The sequence below is a fragment of the Pygocentrus nattereri genome, chromosome 2, assembly GCF_015220715.1.
Source record: "Pygocentrus nattereri isolate fPygNat1 chromosome 2, fPygNat1.pri, whole genome shotgun sequence".
Lineage (NCBI taxonomy): Eukaryota > Metazoa > Chordata > Actinopteri > Characiformes > Serrasalmidae > Pygocentrus > Pygocentrus nattereri.
In genome coordinates, this window is record NC_051212.1 from 40,679,185 (window position 1) to 40,697,889 (window position 18,705).

The following is an 18,705-nucleotide window of genomic DNA, read 5'->3' on the forward strand; positions in this document are numbered from 1 at the left end:
GGCATTTTCATCCACACAACTGCCGCTCACTGGATATTTTCTTTTTCGGACCATTCTCTGTAAACCCTAGAGATGGTTGTGCGTGAAATTCCCAGTAGATCGGCAGTTTCTGAAATACTCAGACCAGCACCAACAACCATGCCACATTCAAAGTCACTTAAATCACCTTTCTTCCCCATTCTGATGCTCGGTTTGCACTTCAGCAAGTTGTCTTGACCACCTCTACATGCCTAAATGCATGAGTTGCAGCCATGTGATTGGCTGATTAGCCATTTGTGTTAACAAGCAATTGAACATTGTACCTAATAAAGTGGCCGGTGAGTGTACCTTGATGGACGATTCATGTACCTGCATGGTACCTTTATTTCTAACAGTGTATAATATATTGTGCACTACAAAATAATTATTATACTGTAAGTTACGTCAGTGCAGCAGTTGAAATAGCTACAGTAGCCACAAAAGCTACTTGTGAGCTAATAAGGATGAGTGGGTGAATGAGAGAGTTAGAAACCAGATCAAGTATCTTTACTAATGGAGTCACTTTATGGAATGGCAGTACAACACCACATGACAGAGAATTGTGACAATAGTACACTGGATCATAGGAAGTGATCTATCGTCAATTGATGAGGACCCTGTGCTTTGAGTTGCCTATTAAGACCAGACTGGAAAAACAACAAACCCAATGCAGTACACACCCTGTCCGAAAGTAAATGGATTCAGTGCTTTCATACCTTTACAAAGGATATCTTAACACTTTTTTTGTTTTCATTATCTTTTCTTTTTTTAGTCTGCATGCTTAGTGTCTGCATTTTATGGAGTTGGATTGTTGTGGATGTCTGAGAAGTGTATAAAAATCCCAATGTACATTCATTCACCTGTACACATTTGTTGAAGCATATTTTGTATTAGTTCACTTTTAGCCCAGAGCTGGTCTTGATCAGACATTTTTGAGTGGTGACATCTGTGGAAGTAAAATAGATGTTTGAGATGTTAAAGTGGATGGGAAATGGATACTGATGTCAAGTCCTTCTTCTCAAGGGTACAAAAAAAATGCAAACATTTATAAGAGAATGTCAGAAGTGCTCTTAAAACAAACCTCTAAACACAGACAAATACACTCTCTTGTGCCTTGTGCCATTAAAGTATGTGAAAAAGTCAGGTAGTTCAATAAAATCATACAAAAGCGCACTAATAAATAAGAAGAAAGAATTAGTAATGTCAATGACTGTTCATTCAGCAACCATACATAATACAAAACCCAATGAAAATCTTTTGACCAAGTCATTGAATATCAGAATGTAAACTAAAGGCTGCAGAAACCCTGGCTTGCTGGTGTTAAGTGGTTCAATACAGCAGCGCCATCTCATGGTGCGCGCACTGTACGGAGTATTTTTCCCACGCATTTTGGTTGCTATGGTGATAAGACCTGGCCTGCTTTAGCTTAAGCGAGAAAATGCCGTTGAGTGCAGATAAGACTGTATTTTCGTGTGCTCTGGAAGGCGATGTGGAAGGTCTTAAAGATTTGATAGATAATGGTTGGACTCATGAAGCAACGCAGAATATTTTGAGAGAAACTGATGTCGGTGGAAGGAACGCTTTGTCCGTCGCCTGCATGCTGGGCAGAAGCGGCGTTGTGCGAAACCTTGTAGTGAAGAGCTGCACAGATGTGAACGATCCAACGACAAGAGGTAGTTCAGCGATTGCCGGCTGTAAATTATTATGGCTGTTCCGATTTCAGGTGTGCAAGCGCGGGTACGAGCAAACCTAAACATCACTGTGTGGAATCCAGTGCAAATCCTAGGAGACTCTTGTTTCTGATTAGCTTGCAAACGGAAAGTGATTAAATTAGTGGCGAATGGCAAGCCTATATTTTAGCCTGTGCTTACTAATTTGGGAATCAGTTATTTTTACTGTGTGACAATGTAGCACTCACCCCAGACGCTAATAATTTGGAATGCAGGGGTTGTCAACCAAAAGTGTATTCAAATGTGCTATTAGTATACTTCTTTTAAAAATAAGTGAGTATGCTTTCAGTATACTTTTATGCGCTTGTCAGAGATATACTGAACAAAATTATAATTAACTAACGTATACTGCTCACCCCCCGCGACCCTGAGGGAGAAGCGGCTTAGTGTGTGTGTGTGTAACGTATAGGCCTACTTCATTATACTTGCACGTATACAGAAAAGTTTAAGTATATTCAGCTTATACTTGTACTTGATCTTTTTTGAGATTTACTTAATGAAAGTAGGGATAAAGGAAAAGGGTATGACATAACAAGGTGGTACAAGAGGTAGCGCTGTCACCTCACAGCATGATGGGCCTTGGTTAGATTCCCTGGCCAGGGAGATTTAATGTTCTCTCTGTGTCTGTGCAGGTTTCCTCCCACAGTCCAAGGACATGCACTCAGGCTTATGGATATATATAATTTTACTTGTGATATAACTAAAGGTATACTTTTATAAACTATAAAGTGGGCCAATTTAGTCCTAAGAAGTACTGAAAATGTACACTTACAAGTATACTATTAGGATATTGTACATTCCTACATAAAGTATACTAAGGAAATATGCTTGAACCTAAGCTTACTTAAATAAAGTTATTCTTATTCTTATTTCCTGTTCCACCTTAAATAATGTAAAACTTACTGGTTTTTATTTCCTCCAGTTCTGTAATGCTGTGATAAAGTGCTGCTTGATTAACAGGAAATAAAAAAAATATATAACAAAAACGCTAGTTAAAGGGGAACTCGATTTAGCAAAATTACTGAATCAGTCAATGGTTTAGACATATATTTAACCATTCAGAGTGGGTCAGTATGAAATGTGCCTTTCTAGAGAAATTTACAGTCAAAACTGTTCACCATTATAGTACTAGGAACCAAATATTTGAAGCATTTAATGGCTCTAAAAACTACATCCCATTTTTAGTACACAAAAGTATATTTTATGGCATAAAATAATGCTTCAGGATTACTTCTGTTTCCTCTTAATCAAGGGCACATGCTAACATGCTTTTGTTGTTACTAGCCTGTAGCTACAGCCCTTCAAAATGGCTAACGCCAGCAGCAGATATTGTTTACAGTTTATTTTTATAGTTTTCTTACCTATTTTTGGAAGATACTGTTTTCAAAATGTCATAGAGCTATATCAATTTGAACCTGAATACACAAATGAGTTGCAGTGGCATGAAGAAGAGAGAGCCAAAAGGAGAGAGATACTGAATATTCTGGCCTCTAAGCAAATAAACTCAGAGTGAATGGAAATTGGTGGCGTCAACAACAAACAACTTGCTACTCAGCTTATCAGTTTGTGAGGTAGAATAGCGAGGTAGATATTACTTTAGACAGTCTGTTGTAAGCTAATGGCTAACAGTGATATATGCATGGTGAAAATACAACAGAAGGAACAGCAGCTTTGTTTATCAGCTGACATTTGAAGGAATCCACTTTGCATTTTTTCACTGATCTCAAGTAGTCTTTGTTGGTTTTTAGTTCAGTTTGTAGAGTTGTTCAACTCTACCGTTCGACGTATTTATGTCTAGCTTCAAAATTATTAGCCCCAACTTCACGATTTCTGGTACTTGTAAAGGAAGCTGAAAAAACACTCAATTTTCTCCATTTATTTTTGCATTCTGGTACAGTGCAGTTCACCATTATTGTATATATGAACAATTAATCTGTAAGGTGCAACTGTAATCTATCGCAGCTTCTATGAGGAATACTGACACGTTGCGATGTCTACCCAATAAACACAAAATACCTGCAGGGCAGAGAGGTAAATGTAGGCCATTGTAAGGAAAAAACAGTACCCAAAGAACATCTGTTTTTTTTTTCAAACTTAGCACTATTTTACTATTATCAGAGTGACTTATAAAAATTTCTAAGAAACATGTAAGCTCACTGGTCATTTTGGATAGCAGATAAAATGGTGATGTTTGTAGTGTAGACATTAAGACGTCTGGTTTCTAGTACTACGATGGTGAACAATTTTGATGATAAAACAACGAAGTAGAAAAATATTTACCATTTTATTTATACCGTATATCCTTGTTTCTGCACTTATTGTGCATTTTATCAGCTCCACTTACTATACTGGTGCCCTTTTACCCTGTTCTTCAGTGGTCAGGACCCCATGGACCCTCACAGAGCTATCCTATTTGGGTGGTGAGTCATTCTCAGCACTGCAGTAACACTGACGTGGTGGTGGTGTGTTAGTGTGTATTATGCTGGTATGAGTGGATCAGACACAGCAGTGCTGCTTGAGGTTTTAAACACTGTGTCCATTCACCAGCGCAACACACACTAACACAATCACACCTCATCAGTGTTACTGCAGTGCTGAGAATGATCCACCACCCAAATAGTACCTGCTCTGCGAGGGTCCATGGGGGGTCCTGACCACTGAAGAACAGGGTAAAAAGGGGCTAACAAACTTTACAGAGAAACAGATGGACTACAGTCTGTAATTGTAGAACTACAAAGTGTTTTAATGTTACATCTTTAGATATAGTCTGCTAACAAAGCGTAATGCAAGTGTAAAACCAGTTATATTTGTTATATGTCCACAGCAGTCAGAACAATCATCATTAGAGTCAAAGATTTATCTGTTAACAGCATAAGGGTTTTCGTCCTATGGCACAGAGTTTAGTTATAATGAAGTTCATGGATTTTCGTGGAGGTATCATGGATTTTACAACAGATTGGAATGTAAAACACAATTGACAACTCTTTATATTGTGGTGTCGACAGAAAATGAGAAACAGAAAACATTGGACTTTAAAGCCACTCAGCGCAACTGAATCGCAGAGATAACAGGCAGGTTACTTCTATACACATTTACCGGTAGGCACTAACACTGCACCAACTACCCCACAGCCTGACACAGGTGAAGGTGTTATATCAATAAGGTGTTAACTAAGGTGTTATATCGAATATGGGCCTGTTGAACAAATAGTTAGAAGCTAGTTGTCATGGTTTTAGGTAATGTTCTACCATTTGGATGCCTCTCCTGCTCGCTCAAGACAGACAGTCTGATCAGAATCATGTTCTCCCATCAAAGATGAGGATGGAACCAAAGAAAAACCTCAACCTCATAAAACCTCTCAGTTGTATGGAGCCCCACTGGTGACATCCTGTATAAATAAAAATAATGCATGGCCACAAGAACGAGCTAAGTCATGGCCACTTATTAAAGCACGTGAACGAGATCCTAAAGCGTGACCACGACTTTCTAAGCCATTCCCATGCCATGCATTAAGGTCTTGTTCCCATGTGTTAATAAGTTGTGGCCACACATTATTCTCATTTATATGGCAATTTGATGTAATCAGTTGTTATTTTCTGGTAGCTAATGTACGCTAGCTCTAAAAACACAGCAGCACAGCCCACCCAGTTTCCCTTGCAGCCCCACCTCCAAACCTTAGATCACTGCAGATATCTAAATATATCTAAATATCTAAAAAGTTTTCAGATTTACCACCTCCACTCTTCCTGCACCTGGTTTACCTGATTTTTTTTACTATTACTGTGGGTTTTTTTTTTTTTTTCATTATCTTTTTAATTATTCATATTCTTATTATTTTATTATTATTTTTAGTCATTTACATACTTTTTAGATGACTTTTTATTCTTATTCTTTTATTTTGATTTCATCTGATTTTATTAACCTTTGCATTTTATGTAGTATATATACACACACTATAGTTATATATTTCACATAAAAACTCAAAAGACATGTATATATTGACTGGTCATTTTAGATACCAAAATAAAATTGTTGTATCTGTGTTATAACTATATTAGACATTTGCTACCCCTGGTTCCTCTGAGATCATCATTTTAAAAAAATCATTTCTTTACAATGCACCATTTCACATCAACCACCATGACTATTTTTTATCAAAAGTTTTCATCAACATAACTTTTCTTATAACTCAGTGATTGAACTATGTGGTGAAATTTGTAAGTCTAAATAGAAGATTTCTTCTCTCTCTAATATATTTAATAAAAGTAAAAGTATCATTAAAAGTCAGTTCTTGGACCTCTTATTTCCTATGGTCCCTTTAGACCAAATGCTATAGCACAGCAACATTGATTACATTGATTACAACATTGGTTATAAAGATGATTATAGAGATATCCTTGACTGTCTCACAGCTCTTTGGGAACAAAGACAAAATGCTGAAAATTTGCATGCACCTTGATTTCAGGATGCTAAAAACTAAAGCTTAAAACCAAAGTCTTGCTGTTCTTTGTACACTCAGATCTCACCTTTATAGCCACATCAAAGGCTTCCAAAAAAAAAAAACATTAAATAGCTACAGCTCATTCAAAATGCTGCTGCAAATGCTTTAACTAAGACCAAGAGAACAGAGCACATTATTCCAGTTCTAAAATGTTTACACTGGCTTCTTGCTAGTTACAGAACAGATTTTAAAGTGCTGCTACTATTCTAAAAATCACTAAATGGTTTAGACACAGAATCAGTAGATGTATGTGTATTTTCACTCAAATCTACAAGAAATGTAATTTGACTGAACATATATAAATAAAATATAAAATGGTGGCCTCCATGCCAAAAAAAATAAAACAGAAAAGACAAAATAATTTGTCTGTTTTCTCAATATTGCTGTCTCTCAAATTGATGCTTTAATGTTGGCGTCAAAGCACCGATAGTTGGAGTATATTGTTAGTTATCATTGCTACCTATGAGTTGTAAGTGTAAAATTGGGCATTCCAGGCTCCAGCACAGATAATGAATAGAAGAGGCAGCAGGGAACAGAACACAATATGAAGGGCAAGGGTTCTCCACAAGCTGGGTTAGAGACCACTGCCTATACCAACAGGAATCCTAGAATGTGTTGCCAATTACATCAAACCATCCATCCAACAACAATTTAACAATTCTGTATGCGTTCCATACTTGTGAATTACATTGACTGCCAGTATGGTGAGAACTTAGCTATGGATGTTGTTCATTTCTAGGGTACTCACCATTACATTACTCTGCCATGTGGGGTCATCTGGACACAGTGATGACCCTGGTTGAGCTTGGCGCTGATTTGCAAGCAGTCAATTTCTGTGGAGAGCGAGCCATTGACATAGCCCGTCGCTATTCCAAGTTGGACTGTGTCCATTTTCTTGCTTGGGCTGGTAAGTAAGTAAAAGATTTGTAAAAAATATTCTTAGTCAGATCATCAGCTGGATCACTCATGTTTATCTCAAACATTGCACTCTAATAGAGGCCAAGCAAAGCTTGCAGACATCCATAACTCGAGTGAAAGGCATCCTAGCAGATCCAGAGAAAGTTCAAGGAAAACTCAACAAGGAGGACAAGGTCACAATAAATTATTTTTTTATAAAGATGTTGCTCTAATGGCAAATTTACAATTAGTGATTGTTTCTTTTATTTTTTTTCTCAATATTTAGAACATGTGTGTAAATACCTGCACTGTAAAATTAGACTGGATTCAGAATGTCAAAAATCCAACAATTCAAGACTTTACAGAGCAGAAACAACACCTTGAAGATGTGCTTGCTCCCATCATGACCAAGCTGACAGCACAAAGTAAGTTTGTGTGGTATTGAACAAATGGCTTAAAGGGGAATTCCATTGTTGTTTCAAAATTTCTGCATAATAAAATGGTTAAGATATCAACAAAATCAGAGGGCTATAATGTTAAACAGTCCATTCTAGGAGAAACCTACCAGGTCAGAATTGTTTATAGTGGCAGCACTGGGAGCTAACTGAATCGTTTAATGTCTCTAAAAGCTACCTTACAGAAAGTTATTAAATACAGTGGTTATAAATAGAATGCCTGATGCCTGAGACATTGAATTACAACAGTTTTGAGATAAGGTTTTGGCATAAGGTTTTCGAATAACATTTACTTAGTTACTGTCCACCACTGGGTGGACAGTAACTAAGTAAATGTTATTCGTTACTGTACTTAAGTAGTTTGTGTATCTGTACTTTACTTAAGTATTTCCATTTTGGGTGACTTCTTACTTTCACTCCACTACATTTCAAAGTCAAATATCTTACTATTTACTCCACTACATTGTGAGAAATCTGTCGTTCCTTTTGGTTTTTGCGTGTATAAAAATGTAACATGTCAAAACAAAAAGAAGTGCAAAGCAAGAACACCAATCAGGGCACAGCGGTCACTTTGTTCTGAGCTTGTTTTGACCCGTTGTTCATACCAACCCACACGGTTCAACGTCAGTGCAGCAGCGTAAAAATTTGGGAGCACATATGTCTACCTAAATGATGGAACTAATCTAACTTTGTGTAAATAGACCACAATATAGAAATATGTCCACATATGCAGTTGTGACTGGAATGTTTCTTTTTTTCTGAATTCATACATACATTTTCATTTTATAGTGAATTAGTTTTGGTTAGTTTATATTTACAAACAGAGAGCAAGTTACAAGTTGAATAAAAACTAAGTTACAAAGTAATCTTAAACTGAAACCTTGCTTACATTTACGGCATTTGGCTGACGCTCTTATCCAGAGCAACTTACAGTTTTGATCATTTTACACAGGTAGGCGAAGGTGGTGTTAGGAGTCTTGCCCAAGGACTCTTATTGGTGTAGTGTAGGGTGCTTACCCAGGTGGGGATTGAAGCCCAGTTTACAGTGTAGAAGGCAGAGGTGTTACCCACTACACTAACCAACCACCTTGCTTGTTTGTAAAAGTGATTTTAGAGCCACTCGGTTCTACCTGATGGAAATTGTTTGCCTTCAGTGTTTTGGGCTTTTGATAATTTTAATAGACGTCAGCATCACTAATTAATGACATTCTATTAAAAGACTGGTTTACCAAGAGAGACGCTGGAGTATTTTCACATAAAATGAGTTCACAAACTCATGTAAATATATGCACACAAACACACACAATATAATAAATTTATATATAAAATATACACACACACACACACACACACATATATATATATATATATATATATATATATATATATATATATATATATATATATATATATATATATATATATATATATATATATATATGCTATGATTTGCAAACCTCATAGACCCATATTTTATTTACAATAGGACAAATGTTGAAAGTTGAAAACGCATATGTTGAAAGTGAGACATTTTACCATTTAATGAAAAATATTACCTTATTCAAAACTTGATTGCAGCAAGTTAGATATAACTGTTATAAACCTCTTTTGGTCTTTAAATGTAGGTTTTTGAACCTGCTTAAACTAGGCTTTTCTTCTTATTATGTAACTGCTCTCCCATAGAGCTCAAGTTATACTACAATGCATGCTGGGGATTGTAGTGCAGCACATTGCGAAATGAGCCAATAGTAATATACAATTTTAATCATTTCACAGCCTGGATAGGATTGTGCAATGTCAGGCCCTTGGGCCTTGTGTTTGCCATACGGGTTCTAACCTATATTTTTAATTCAATCATGATGGGGAGTCAAAATAGTACCCACAGAAAACTTTTTTTTCCAAATTTAGCACAGTTTTACCATTATGAATATGATATACAACCCAGATGACACATGTATGTTCACTGGATGTTTTGGATAGTAAATATCCAAATGGTGGTATTTCCTTTGTGGACCATGCCACCCCTAGTTTTTATCACTACCATTGCAAACAAAAATCTAAGCCAGTAATGGCACCATTTCACATTAAAACACTAAATTAATTTGTTCACATCTCAATAATTGACTTATGCAGACTTAAAAAAGACAGTGGAATTCCTCATAAAACAATCAAGGTTATTGATCGGTTGAAGCAGAAGAAACTGTATATTAGAATGACCAAGTCAGAGTCCTGACTATAGTCCAATTTAAAAGCAATGGCGTTGACTAATTAAAGATATAGCATTATTGGTATGTCAGTATAAGATGCTGTGTGCTGTATTTATTGACTTTGTTTCCTATTATGATTTACAAGAAGTATTCGAATCACAAGAAAACAGTTTTTAAATTATCTTTTCATGTAAAAGGTTTTACAACCCCTATATCACCCATGTGAAAAAGTGATTACTTCCCAAATTTAGTAACAGGTTATCACACATTTACCAGCAACAACTGAGCCCAAACCCTTCTTATAACTGCAGATTAGTCTGTCATATCTTGGAGGATGTCAAGATCTTTGGGAGGCTGGGAGGGAGACGTCTTTGGAGCAGGTGTGGGCACATCTCCACTGGTCTTCTTCCTCTGGGCTCTGTGACCTACTGAAAAAAGAGAACTTTTTTCCTTCAGTGATTTAATGAAAACTGCATTTAATGTTTATTCTGGTTGTCTGTCTTATTAAATTTTGTTGGAAGGTCTGACACGTGACAAACGTGACAAATATGTAAAAATAGAATAAAGAGATAATTATTAAATCACATCAAGTCATTTGTGCTGTCACAGATTCTCCTTTTGTCCATCTGAGACTATCTGCTTTTTGCCATCAGTGGAAGCCATGTGCCTTTTTGTTTTCTTGTGCCACGCGCTTTTGTTGTTGTTCTGTGTCTCCTCCCTGGTCCTGCCCCCTTGTTATCTTTTCCACCTGTCTCTGCTAAGCCCCTCATTAGACCCAGGTGTTTCTCATTTCCCCTCTGTGTATTTAAACCTTTCTGTTTGTTCAGTCTCTTTCTTGCATTGTGGATGTACTTGTAGCTGTTATCTTGTCATGGGCCTCTGGACTCTAATTTCAATAAAAGCAACTCTCATTTGCATGCCTCCACCATTACAGAATGCAAGACCACAAAGTGAAGCAGAGAGTTTGAAGGATTGTATTCAGTAGAATGAGGTCAGTCTTCAGGAACGTTACCATCTGCTTTGTCGGCTTCAGTTGTTCCCTGATAAGGAGAAAAAAAAAGCTTGCTCTCCACTCATCCAGCAGCCATGGATGTCGCTGCAGGCCCACCTGCCTCAGAGGACGTCGCTGCAGGCCTGCCTGCCTTCGTCTTTTGTTCAAACCTGTTACTCTAAACTCTAATTTCAATAAAAGCAACACTCCATTGGATCCCACCCCTACCATTATGCATGCAAACAATTAAAAAAGAAACCTGTAAATGCAAGTTTGTTTATTGATTTGCTGATCACTGATAATTATCTTTTATAGTTTACTTTAAGCAAACACACATTCAGATTTATAGTTTGAATCCACAACTGAAGCCCCATCAAAATGTCAACAAGAATTAAATGAATGCACACACAAAGTTTTAACACAGAATGCATCATCCTCTAACTCCTAAAGAATTATTTGTAGATCAGTAGAACATGATTTATATCTAAATTTTAAAAAAGGCCATTTCACAGATTGTGTACCCAGTTTTTACCTGAGAAATTAAAGACTGTATAACCCAAATTCTTTGCTTTATTGAAGTAAAAGAATTTGATGTAGAATGTAAACATTCACTCCTCAATCAACAGTCAATATATGGATGTTCTGTCCTTATCAGGCGCTCATTTACTTGACTAGACAGACAGCTAACGACGGAATGAATTCCTGAGGCAGAAGTGAGTTTTGAAAGTTTACTCCAATCTTCAGATACACAGAATTCTTCCTTGGGATTCGTAAAACTAAATAAACAAACAGAAATGTACATAAAAGTGTGTTTGCTTTGTCTTTCTCCATACACTCACAGTAGCATACACATTGTATGAGGAAACGAACATGCTAGCTTGCTAGCGCTACATGACTTGCTGAAACTCTTCAGACATTCTATTTACACAAAATTACAAACATTATTAACTTACAAGCAAAGCCTTTCCAAGGGCAAGAACAACCTAAGGATGAGCACCTCTTCACCTTGGCATGGTCTGACTCAACTGAAGTAATGAACTTCCTCCTCTAGCTGAACATGACATCACAGGAAGTTACATCAACTGAAGGTAAGTGTCAAAATAAAAGCAGGCTTAATAATGAATATTTCCCCCACTAGAAAACACTAGGTGGCGCCAAAACCCAAAAAGGTTCCAATGCCGTGACACTCCCCGCCTGGTATTGTGAGATACCACTACAACTGCAAACTATCTTACGTGAACGCACAATTAAAGTCTCTAAACACAGTCCTGGGACTCTAAGGTGTCACGGGACATGAGAAGCACCGTTTCAGATACAGGCCTCTGGTAGGTCTTAGCTGCTCCATTCTTGAAGATCTTGATCTCGACTTTTCTGACCTTACCATCTTTGTCTGGAAAGGTGTTGTGGATGAGCCCAATTGGCCATTCGTTGCGATTCACTTGCTGGTCTTTCAGCAACACCAAATCCCCAACTTGGAGGTTTGGCCGGTCGGCCTGCCACTTCCTCCGGCTCTGAAGCGTCCCAAGATACTCCCGTCTCCATCTGTTCCAAAATATGTCCGCGAGATGCTGCACCTGCCTCCATTGCTGCCTGTGCAGATCTTTTCCGTCAAAACCACCTGGGAAAGGAGGAGGAGAGTAGACCTTTTGGGTAAGGAGCATCGCTGGCGTGAGCAGGAAAGGTGAGTCTGGGTCTGTCGTGATAGGGGACAATGGTCTGGCGTTGATTATGGCTGTTATCTCTGCCATGAGAGTGGAAAGCACTTCATGTGTCAATTGAACATGGCTAGACTGGAGAAACATTGCATCTAGGATGCGTCTGGATATCCCAATCATTCTCTCCCAGCTGCCTCCCATGTGAGAGGAATGAGGTGGGTTGAAGACCCACGTGCAACCTTCTTCTCCGAGGTACCTTCTGATGTTGGACAGGTTCGGGTCTGTCTGCAGGAACCCCAGCTCCCTGCAAGCACCAACAAAATTGGTACCACAGTCTGATCGGATCTGTTTGGCAGGTCCACGCAAGCTGATGAACCTCCGGAAGGCATTAATGAAACTTGAGGAGTCCATTGACTCAATCAGCTCAATGTGGATGGCGCGTGTACTAAGACACGTGAAAAGGATGGCCCACCGCTTGCTGTTTGCATGGCCTCCCCTGGTGCGCCGCGTGACAACTGGCCAAGGACCAAATACATCTAGGCCCACAAAGGTAAAGGGAGGTTCCATGCTCAAGCGATCAGGTGGTAGGTCTGCCATCAGCTGAGTGTTTGCTCGGCCTCTGAGTTTTCTGCAGGTGATGCAGTTGTGCAGGACATGCTTGATCAATCTTCTTGCTCCAATGATCCAATATCCAGCAGATCGCACTGCTCCTTCAGTGAAAACTCGACCCTGGTGCATCACTCGCTGGTGATGGTGCTCTACGAGCAGTTTCGCAACGTGACCCCCTGGAAGAACAAGAGGATGTTTCTCTTTGTATTCCAGATCGCCATGTCTGAGCCGTCCTCCTATTCTAAGCATTCCTTCTTCATCACAGTAGGGACTGAGTTTGTGCAGAGGACTGTGAGTGGGGATGTCTTTTCCACCAGCTATGCAGGTAAGTTTTTCCTTGAAGGCTTCTTTCTGCACACTTTTGATGATTATTTTTACTGCTTTTGCCAGCTCTTCAACGCTGCGTGGCTGTTTGCAGTAATGCCATGAACGGCATGTCTGATCCTGAGCTTTGTTTTTGACGGATTGGACAATGTGGACTAGCAAGCTCATGGCCCTAATCAGCCTCTTCCATGAAGAAAACCGTTCGAACCTCTGACATCCAAGCTGAGGCCAATTGATGAGCAGGTGAGTGGCAGTTGCTCGTACCTCTGCATCCCAATCAGCGTCAATGAGTTCATAGGCGTCTGTGTCTGGGTCTCTGTTGGCATGTGACAAGAAGGCAGGTCCCTTGAGCCAGGCGCTGTCACTCAACATGGCTGCAGACACAGACCGAGTGCCTATGTCGGCTGGGTTAGAGTTTGTGGAGACATAGTGCCACTGCTTGGGTTCTGACGATCTTCTGATACGTTGCACCCTGTTGCCAACATATACATAGAACCTCCTGGTCTGGTTACTAATGTATCCAAGGACTACACGACTGTCTGTGTAGAATTCAACAGCATTCAGATCGATGTCCAATTCACTGGTGATGACCTCTGCGATTTCCACAGCTAAAACAGCAGCACCCAGTTCTAATCTGGGGATGGTGTGCGCAGACTGTGGAGCTAGTTTAGCTTTGCCCAGTACAAATCCAACATGAGGCTTCTCTTCTGCATCAATGACTTTGAGATAGGCGACAGCTGCAATAGCTTTCACTGAAGCATCTGCGAAAACATGTAACTCTTTCCTTGTAGCCGTTGACACTGAAGTAGCAGCATAAGGTCTTCGAATCTGTAACTGCTGAAGATCACTGAGAGAATCTCTCCATGCGCTCCATTCAGCTTCCCTGTCTGCAGGAAGAGGAGAGTCCCAATCCAAAGCCTTCCTGGAGAGTTCCCTGAGCAGCATCTTTCCCTGAATTGTGACTGGCGCAGCAAACCCCAGTGGATCAAATAGTCCGTTGATGGTGGCTAGGACACCTCTCCGTGTGTAGGGCTTGACTGTGTCAGTCACTTGGAAGGTGAACGTGTCCTCAGTTAAGTTCCACCTTAGGCCTAGGCTTCGCTGAATAGGTGTTGCATCAGCATCTAGGTTGAGTTCTTTGAGCCCTTTGGCGCGGTCGTCGACAGGAAATGCTTCCATAACTTCCCTGCTGTTGGATGCCACTTTGTGGAGACGGATGTTAGATATGGCAAGCATCTTCTGTGTCCGTTTCAATAGATCGATTGCCTCGCTGGCTGTGGGTCGTGACAGAAGCCCATCATCCACATAGAACTCCCTCTCAGTGAAGCAGCGCGCATCAGAGCCAAATTCCTCTTCGCCATGAGCTGCAGCGCGTCGAAGTCCGTATATGGCAACTGAAGGAGAAGGACTGTTGCCGAATACATGAACCTTCATGCGATACTCACAGAGGTCATCGGCGGGATCATTGTGCTTGTGCCAGAAGAATCGCAGGAAATCTCGGTGGTCCTCCCTGACAACAAAACTATGAAACATCTGTTCTATGTCCACAGTCACTGCAACGGCTTCACGTCTGAACCGCAACAAAACACCGACCAAGCTGTTATTTAGGTCAGGTCCAGACAGCAGGACGTCATTGAGTGAAACGCCATGGCTCTTCGCACTTGAGTCAAAGACCACCCTGATTTGGTCAGGTTTCTGCGGGTGGTAAACTCCAAAGATCGGTAAATACCAGCACTCTTTCCCAGCTGGGAGAGGAGGAGCCTGCTCAGCGTGGTCACGATCCAAGATGTTCTGCATGAAAGTGACAAAGTGCTTCTTCATTTCAGGTCTTTTCTCCAGAGTGCGTTGGACAGAAGCCAGCCGCGTGAGTGCCTGGTCGCGACTGTGAGGTAGGCGTTCGTGAGGTGTTCTGAATGGAAGTGGGGCAACCCAGCTGTTTGCATTGTCCATGAACATCTCTTTCCCCATAAGCTCTAGGAACAGTCTGTCTTCCACCGAAAGTCCTATCTTGCTGTCATCTTTGGTTGTTTCAAAGACTGTGCTTCCTAGTGTACACTTGAAAGATCTGCGAAGGGCTGGAACGGCTGTCTGTTCAGACAGGGACCCAAACTTTTCTTTGACATGAAGCTTGTTAGGACAAGGGCTGAAGAAGGAAGGGCGTTTGTTTTCTAGGATGTTGGTGTGGTAAGTTTGAATAGCTGCAGGCCTGTGGGTGCTCCCTAAGCAGACGTCACCTACGATGACCCATCCCAGGTCCACTCTCTGTGCATATGGAGTATCATGTGGACCATTCCGCTGCTCTCTCACTTTGTGGACTCTTAGTAAGTCGCGACCCAACAACAGGAGGATCTTGGCCTCAGGATCCAGTGATGGGATGGAGTGAGCTATGGGTTTGAGGTGAGTGTGATATAAAGCCGCTTCAGGAGTTGGGATCTCAGCACGGTCGCTTGGAATGTTGCTGCATTCAATTAGCGTGGGCAAGGTGAGCGTTGTAGTTCCATCTAGTGACTGCACAATGAACCCTGTGGCTCTTCTACCCATCATCTCTGTTGTCCCAGCACACGTACGCAGTGTGAAGGGTGAGTCTGATCCCTTGATGTTGTACATGTCAAAGAAGTCAGGTCTTGCAAGAGACCGGTTACTTTGGTCATCTAGAACCGCATAAGCTCTTGTCACTCTCTCTGGGTGTGCTTCAGGAAAGACCTTTACTAAGCAGATCTTGGAGCAGGACCGTGGACTTTGACCCTCTCCGCACACCTCGGTGCAGCTTGACTCGACAGTTAATGGTGGTGTTTCTTCCGTGCTCTCCCCGCCATGCCCAGATGTCGCCGGTGGCGGTCCAGGATGGAGAGCTGAGACGTGATTCTCACTATCACACTCCCTACACTTAATGACTGCGGTGCACTCTTTGGCCATGTGACTTGTTGAGGAGCAACATCTAAAACAGACACCGATGTCCTTCAAAAGGGCTTTACGTTCCTCTAAGGGTTTGCTGCGGAACCCTCTGCAGCGCTTGAGAGGGTGCGGCTTCTTGTGAAGGGGACATTGCTTCTCAACATCACCAGCTTTGTGGCCTGAAACCTCCCACTTCACTTTCTCCTGTGATATATCTGTCTTGTGGGCAAACACTAGACTCTTCTGCGGTTTCTTAGCAGTAGCGCTTTGCTTTAGGTACTCTGTGTTACCAGGTTGCAGCCTGAAACCCGGATCATTGCGTGCTCGTGCCTCATCACAGACGAACTCACAGAAGAAGGAGAACGGAGGGAAGGTTACACCATGAGTGGCCTTGTACTTGAAGCCCTGTCTAAGCCACCGCTCTTGGAGGTTGTATGGTAATTTCTCCACTATAGGAGCGACACCACGTGCAGTGTCTAAGTAGCTAAGGCCAGGGAGATAGCCTTCTAGCTTTGCGGCTTCTAACTCATGAAGGAGGTCACTGAGTTCTCTCAGCTTCACTGGATCCTTGTTGGTGACCTTTGGGAAGTTTATGAGCCTGTCGAAGAGTGACTTCTCTATAATCTCTGGAGAACCGAAGCATTCCTCCAAGCGTTCCCAAGCCTTGGTCAATCCGGTAGAGGGGTTACCTACATGCACAGCTCGTATTCTCCTGACATGCTGTGCAGATTCTCACCCTAACCACTTTATCAGGAGGTCCAGCTCTTCACTGGCACTGAGGTGTAATCCAACGATGGCGTTGATGAATGATGATTTCCATGCCCAATAGGTCTCAGGAGAATCATCAAACTGTGAGAGGCCAGAGGTAATCAGATCTCTGCGTGCCAAGTATCTAGCTACATCGCTAATGTCTGGACTGCCATCTACTGGCTGTTGTGAAACATCTTTGAGAGGTGAGAATTGTCCTGCACCAGCTGTAGATCGCCATGGAGATGTGTGATGAGGTATAGTCTTGGTGGGTTGCGGTGCTGGTCTGGCAAGTTCAGGCGTTTTAGAAGAATGAGCTTCAACTGTGAACTCAGTAAGACGCTGTCTTGGGGGAGACTCAGTTTTCAGCACATGAATTATTGGTGATATGGGTTGTGCGTGTGGCTTAACATCTTCTGTTAGCTGTAGCTGAACATACTGACGTGTTCTCTCTTCCACTTCTTGCAGGAATGATTTATCATCAACCACTTCAGACTCCTCTGCTGCTTCAAGCACACTAGCTTCTGCTAAGGCAGCTATCACCTCCTTTTCATGTCTGAGTGTGTTCAATCTAGCTTCGATTCGTGCTTTTTCAATCAGAACATCTGACTCCTTCTTAGCAAATTCAGCCCTTGCGCGGGCTGCCTCCACCTTAGCATGAGCTGCGGCTATGGCTCTGCTGCTAGCTGATAATTTGCTTGGCGAAGATTTACTGGAAGATGCACGAGCAACTGACCTTGTTTCCACAGTAGAGTGATGTGCTGACCCTTCCAATGCTTTTTTCCCATCCATCATTCAGATGTGCGAACCGGGTATGAGCAGCGGTGATGATGATGAGAAGTAGGACGACAATTGAAGATTACTCTCCTTGTAAAGTTCTGCCCGCTGTGCTGGATGCTTTTTTACTGTTCTGTCCTTATCAGGCGCTCATTTACTTGACTAGACAGACAGCTAACGACGGAATGAATTCCTGAGGCAGAAGTGAGTTTTGAAAGTTTACTCCAATCTTCAGATACACAGAATTCTTCCTTGGGATTCGTAAAACTAAATAAACAAACAGAAATGTACATAAAAGTGTGTTTGCTTTGTCTTTCTCCATACACTCACAGTAGCATACACATTGTATGAGGAAACGAACATGCTAGCTTGCTAGCGCTACATGACTTGCTGAAACTCTTCAGACATTCTATTTACACAAAATTACAAACATTATTAACTTACAAGCAAAGCCTTTCCAAGGGCAAGAACAACCTAAGGATGAGCACCTCTTCACCTTGGCATGGTCTGACTCAACTGAAGTAATGAACTTCCTCCTCTAGCTGAACATGACATCACAGGAAGTTACATCAACTGAAGGTAAGTGTCAAAATAAAAGCAGGCTTAATAATGAATATTTCCCCCACTAGAAAACACTAGGTGGCGCCAAAACCCAAAAAGGTTCCAATGCCGTGACAATGGATACTAAGCTGCAAAAGAAGTACCTGCACATTATGTGCTCGGCCCATAAAGGACTATCATTTGTGATCAAAGTAATTCCAGGAGTTACCTCCTTTTCAGCATTTTTTTACAATTTCCCCCCCAAATTAGCTATGTTCGTTTTCGCCCACTAACTAGCTCTTCCCTAATAACATGATGCTATCAGTGATAAGAGTGTGAAGCCTAACATATGTTTCTTC

At 41.1% G+C, this 18,705-nt stretch overlaps 2 protein-coding genes across 2 annotated transcripts; one reads left to right on the plus strand and one right to left on the minus strand.

Moving 5' to 3' along the window:
- The first annotated feature begins 1,416 nt into the window (after positions 1–1,416).
- ankrd45 (ankyrin repeat domain 45) lies at positions 1,417–11,605 on the plus strand. The gene is made up of 5 exons (XM_017710974.2): positions 1,417–1,691; positions 6,989–7,156; positions 7,246–7,340; positions 7,433–7,571; positions 10,120–11,605. Exons 1-5 carry the CDS (start codon positions 1,457–1,459, stop codon positions 10,122–10,124), a joined length of 642 nt encoding a protein of 213 aa, XP_017566463.1. The 5' UTR covers positions 1,417–1,456; the 3' UTR covers positions 10,125–11,605.
- Positions 11,514–17,821, minus strand: LOC108416929. The gene is made up of 3 exons (XM_037543921.1): positions 17,053–17,821; positions 11,753–16,971; positions 11,514–11,575 (listed from the first exon to the last, which is right to left on the minus strand). Exons 1-2 carry the CDS (start codon positions 17,819–17,821, stop codon positions 12,056–12,058), a joined length of 5,685 nt encoding a protein of 1,894 aa, XP_037399818.1. The 3' UTR covers positions 11,514–11,575; positions 11,753–12,055.
- Between the last annotated feature and the right edge of the window lie 884 nt (positions 17,822–18,705).

Bases quoted from the DNA above. Each gene is read 5' to 3' on its own strand.
- ankrd45 (XM_017710974.2), top strand. From the start codon at position 1,457: ATGCCGTTGAGTGCAGATAAGACTGTATTTTCGTGTGCTCTGGAAGGC. The intron at 7,157-7,245 runs GTAAGTAAGTAA...GCACTCTAATAG, and splicing joins CCATTTTCTTGCTTGGGCTG to AGGCCAAGCAAAGCTTGCAG. The intron at 7,341-7,432 runs GTCACAATAAAT...CTCAATATTTAG, and splicing joins AACTCAACAAGGAGGACAAG to AACATGTGTGTAAATACCTG.
- LOC108416929 (XM_037543921.1), bottom strand. From the start codon at position 17,821: ATGGATGGGAAAAAAGCATTGGAAGGGTCAGCACATCACTCTACTGTG. The intron at 16,972-17,052 runs GTGAAGAGCTGG...CTGTGCATGTAG, and splicing joins TGGATTACACCTCAGTGCCA to GTAACCCCTCTACCGGATTG.